The 5,442-nt window shown below is 46.6% G+C and overlaps 1 protein-coding gene across 1 annotated transcript in view; it reads left to right on the top strand.

The window, feature by feature from the left end:
- LOC106809671 (rho GTPase-activating protein 12-like) overlaps positions 1-5,442 on the top strand; it is a 92,058-nt gene that overhangs the window by 17,553 nt on the left and 69,063 nt on the right. Inside the window, exons 3-4 of the mRNA XM_014812836.1 lie at positions 1,076-1,285; positions 3,201-4,031. Coding sequence (XP_014668322.1) covers positions 1,076-1,285; positions 3,201-4,031 — 1,041 coding nt within the window. The remainder of the gene's footprint in view (positions 1-1,075; positions 1,286-3,200; positions 4,032-5,442) is intronic.

Here is a 5,442-nt window from a genome sequence, read left to right on the forward strand (position 1 = left end):
GTTGTAATGTTATTAATTATATATATATATATATATATATATATATATACATATGGGGCGTCATTACGCCATATTACGTGACCGCCTAGTTACTCTTGACTTTTATCAGATTTTTACTGGTTAATTGCAAGTTCTTATGATTCATACATGATGTGGGGAGGCAACGGGAACTCGATCTATATCTCCCGTTCTACTGATCATTCTAGGCACTGCACTTTGCTCATCCTGGCTCATAATTCTCCTCATCCTGGCTGGGACTTAGGCTGTAATTGTCCTCCGCCATCCCACGCCACGACTTGTGGCTCACTCCTGGAAAGCTCACATAGCAGTTTGCTGGATCCTTGGCCTCCTGCGTACTGTTCTTTCCATCTGATAATTTTTCGCATATTGTCGTTTATAAATTGTCTAATGAAACCGAAAATCGTATTCGTTTGATAGGCTGTAGGGTATTTATATAATATATGGTACCATATTAACCATATTAACCATATTATGGTACGACTCATATATATATATATAATATATATATATATATATATATATCCTACGAATTCTGTTCAATGTAAAATGAGATTAATGTTCAGGGAACAGAGTGCACGTTAACAGCCATTAACTGCAATGCGGTTCCTATGTGTCAGGTATATATATATATATATATATATTATATATAGCGTTAACTGTGCAGGATACTTAGTTATACACTAATACATCATGTGAATTATTCAAGAGCAAAATACGAGCCATGAACATATCCATTCGTCTGCCGGCAGCCATAAACGCCTGAATCAGTGCGACGCGCACTAGCACGCTAGTTCTGCTGCCTGCCTCCACTAAAATTAACCCTCTTAGCGTTGCTATTAGCGATTCTTTTGATGCGCCGCAGTTATGAATAGTCGTTAGGGAAGCTCTCCTATTAGGTGCCGGCTTTACGTCCGAGCTTTCAGAAAGAATTGCACAATTTTGTTTGCACAGTAAATTGTGGGGGAAATCTTTGCTGGCGCATGTTCGCTAATTGCTGCATAACTAATATTGTTTATACTCACAACTTACCAATATTATCTATTATCCATTCCAGGAGGAGAACCGATCTGCAGGAGAGGCACCACCTGCGGCGGTTGCTCACGTGCGCCCTCCCAACTACCCACAGGAGAAGCCCCTGAGACAGCTCACGGATGGATGGGAGGAGCACAGGGATGAGGTGGGGAGGTTGTACTACTACAATGCCTTGACCGGATTCAGCACGTGGAAACCGCCGCGCAAGGCACCCAGTCCCGCAAAGAACCAGGTGCGTAGTGAATCTCTCAAGCCTGGTTCTAGTAAGAAACCCAGTCCTACAAAAAAACCAGGTGTGTAGTGAATCTCTCAAGCCTGGTTGTAGTAAGAAACCCAGTCCTACAAAGAACCAGGTGTGTACTGAATCTGTGAAACCTTGTTCTGGCAAGGCAGTTAGCCCTGCAAACAGTCACAATAAAGCTGTGAAGCCGTCCAACCAGGCTCACAGCTCGTGATGAGTGTCTGGTGTGCAGCCATGAAGCCATATCATATGAAGCCCAGCTGTGTCATCTCTGTACGACCTTGTGTATGCAGGTCTTAAAGGCATCCTCAGCAGTCCAGTCTGGATGGTGATGTGTGTGTGTGTGTATGGGTGGGTGGGGGTAAAAGCCTCTGCAACTGTCAGCCGTTTCCCAAACAACTGTCAGCCTCAAATCCCCTCATGATTCATGCGAAATATGCGTATGGAATTCATCCTGGCTGGCGCGCCATGACGTGCCGTGCATGCGTTCGCTTAATTACGCGAGAATGCGGAGCTGTGTTTTTCCATTTCGCTTGCTTAAGGACTATTTACACGATGCGTTCTAGACGTACACTGTGTATGACAATGCAAACGCAATGTCGGAAGAAATTAGAACATCCGTCATGTGCATCCGATATCGCAAGGGTCATACATTTGCATTGTCATACACGGTGCGTTTTTGAAGTACGTCCTAGACGTACGTCTAGGACGCATCGTGTAAATAGGCTTTTAGAACATCCGTCCTGTGCATCCGACATCGCAAGGGTCATACATTTGCATTGTCATACACGGTGCGTTTTTGAAGTACGTCCTAGACGTACGTCTAGGACGCATCGTGTAAATAGGCCTTTACACTGTTTCTCTGGTTACTTGCGTTATTGGCTGTTCTAGGGACAGCTCTCGTGCTTCCCCCCCCCTCGTTTTTCGTATTGGACAGCTTGTCATCCTTTGCTTTAAAAGTTGATGGTTATACCATTCTCCCGATCACCTGCGCACGCATGATAGCAGTGTACGGCGGAATTCAACAGCAGACTGTATTGCTTGGAACCTCACCTTACAGCCATATATTATACTTTATTGGCTTTCTTATCAAAAAATAAATAAGCCTATACCAATAGTTTGATGCACACCTACTAATTCCTACTGATGTGCGCTCGTGTACATGTGGACTCGCCTGCGCGTGTGCACACTGTGTTTCGCTACTTTGCCGTGATGGAACAACTGCAGGAAATGCGGCTCCCGTCCAACATCCACCTGTCCTAAATCCATGGGGACAGGCTGCTAGGAACGAGTTTTCTGTTTGCGGTAGCAAACTAGTATCTGGTCGACCGCAGTTAGTAACATGGGGCGTTAATTTACCTGTTTGTGTCGGGATCTACCTGCTAATACATCAAGGTCAGTTGGCTAAATGATGATGATGATGATGACGATGATGATGTTGCTCTGCAAATGTTTGTTTTTCGGCTATTGAATGATGCGTTGCTGCGCTGTGCTTGTGTGTACATACCCATGATCATATATGATCGGCACACAAGGCAATATATTATATTCACACGTGGTATGTAGCAGATTTTACAGATACCATTTACCGTCGTAACGGTAACGGCATTTCAGTACACTTGTTCACAGATGACATACTTGCAGTTGCACAAATGTTCACCAACAGGAATCATTGTACACTTATTTAAGAATGGCATAAATTTACACTTTTTTATCAATGGCGGCATCATATACTGGAATGGTATAAATTTACATTTGTTTGCCGATAACATTGTCGTCCACTTGTTTCAGAATGGCGTACATTTACACTTTTTTATGTATGGCGTTGCCAAACACTTGGCAACTAGCAGCATCGCCGTTAACTCGTTCACAAGCGTTGTCATTGCCACCCTCTCACTGCTTGCAGGTCCCATACGAGGAGCAGCCGGACGTCGCCAGGGCGATGCAACCCGTACAGGCATCGCGTCGCGACGGTGATGCTAACGTCCAGCGTTACCGCGACGATCGTCTCCCTGACGACGGTCCGATGTACCGCAGTGCGTTTGACCTGTCTCCGTCACCGGCGCAGCATCAGAGTTCGCTTGAACAGACGCGCTCAGCAACAAACTTCTACCTGTCGACCTTCACCGCACACAGGTACGAACAGCAAGGTGGCGGTGGCAGAGGAGGAAGCAGTAACAGCGGGAGAAGCAGGGAGGAGGCCGGGAGGACGGAGGAGGTATGCACCGAGGAGGTGCGGAAATGCGAGACAGGGAGGGAAGAGCGACGAGAGGATGATGGGAGGAGGATGGAAGAGGTGCGGCGTAACGAAGAGGTTAGATGGATGGAGGAAGTAAGGCGGAACGAGGATGGAAGGAGAACAGAGGAGGTTAGGAGAAATGATTCGCGAAGAGAGGAACACCGCACAGAAGAGCTGAGGAGGAACGAATCACGAAGGGAGGAACATCGATCGGATGATGGAAGGAGAAATGAGGATGGGAGGAGAAATGAAGAGCTAAGGAGAATTGAGGAGCAGAGGAGGAACAATCCACGTAGAGAGGAGCCTGTCTTTGTGTTTCCACAGAAGAAGGCACTGCCGCGACTGCCGACGGATGGGGAGCGTGCGCTGAGAGAGGAAGCTGAGAGACAGAGGTTCCTGCAGCAGCAGCAGCGGGAGGAGCTGCAGGCAGCGAGGCAGGCAGACATACGGCCGGCAGGAGATGAGAACGGACACATCTACGTCGAGGCCAAGTCCCTGGTGAGTAACTCATACAGATCTTCTTCTTCTCGGGTCTCTACACTACACTCGACCTACTGCCACTGCAGCACACATGACCTGGCACGGTAATTGAAAGCCTCAAGGTCCCCAGGTCTACAGGGCTGTGGTAATAGGAGGCACTCCATGAGATGTTCCATAATCTGGTCCCTCCCCCACGCAGTCACATCTGAATACTCGATTCGGCATTCGACATTCATCGCGGCCCCTGTTAGGTTACCCACCTGCGAATCCTTCTACCACACCACTACTCCTACAGATTATCGCCTTTATTGACCTATCCACCTGAGCAAGGTGACCACGGCTCTCTTAAGTATTGTTGCTTAGTTGGTCAAGCTCGCTCATTTTGTACGTGGTTTTACACATATGCATGCCAAAGTGTTGACTCTGCAGTACTCTGCAACTAGACAGCATTTGTAGAACGTTTTACCACAACACCGTTTGACTGGAAATGCTTACCAATCATGCCAAGCAGATGTGTTAATTAGCAATCAACCGTCCGACATGGGGTGATGTGTTCACTGGCATCACCAGTTGACGGTTCCCTCAGATACCGGTGTCTTCTCTTAGTTAGACACTGGTCCCTCTCATTTTACCAGGCACTAGATGCTGTAATGCAGCCAGACACCAGGTCTTGATGCAATCAGATCCTGGTACCTTGGGGCAATCATACCCTCAACGCCTGCTGCTATAGTCTTATAATGGTCCCTTAATGTTGCGAGACACAAGTTCCTGTTATACAAGCCGACACCAATTCCCAGGAGTAGGTAGACAACGACTGTCCTTGATCTAGCCAACCATCGGCTCTCCTGGTAAAGTCAGATACTGATTCCCTCGATGCAGCCAGAAATCGATTCTGCGGATGCAGTTATTTAGATACCAGGCTCACTGATGCATGTAGACGTTGATTGGAAGACCTTGAACGGACTTGATGTAATCAGACAGTGACTTGATGCAGTCAGACACCCGTGGCCGTTTATCTTTAGTAGCCATCGTAATCTGTAAAACGTCAACCATCTGTAAAGTCGTAAACGTCTGTAAACGTAGTCTGTAAGTGTAAACGTAGTCTGTAAACGTAGTAAACGTAAGTCTGTAAACGTCGTAATCTGTAAAGGCAACCATCAACACTGGTTAACTCCTCTCCTCGTCCTTCTTCTTCTTCTTCTTCTTCTTCCCTCTTCTTCCTTCTTCTTCCTTCTTCCTTCTTCTTCCTTCTTCCTTCTTCCTTCTTCCTTCTTCCTTCTTCTTCTTCCTTCTTCCTTCTTCCTTCTTCTTCCATCTTCCTTCTTCCTTCTTCCTTCTTCTTCCTTCTTCTTCCTTCTTCTTCCTTCTTCTTCCTTCTTCTTCCTTCTTCTTCCTTCTTCTTCCTTCTTCTTCCTTCTTCTTCCTTCTT

The sequence above is a fragment of the Priapulus caudatus genome, unplaced genomic scaffold, assembly GCF_000485595.1.
Source record: "Priapulus caudatus unplaced genomic scaffold, Priapulus_caudatus-5.0.1 Scaffold375, whole genome shotgun sequence".
NCBI classification, from domain to species: domain Eukaryota; kingdom Metazoa; phylum Priapulida; class Priapulimorpha; order Priapulimorphida; family Priapulidae; genus Priapulus; species Priapulus caudatus.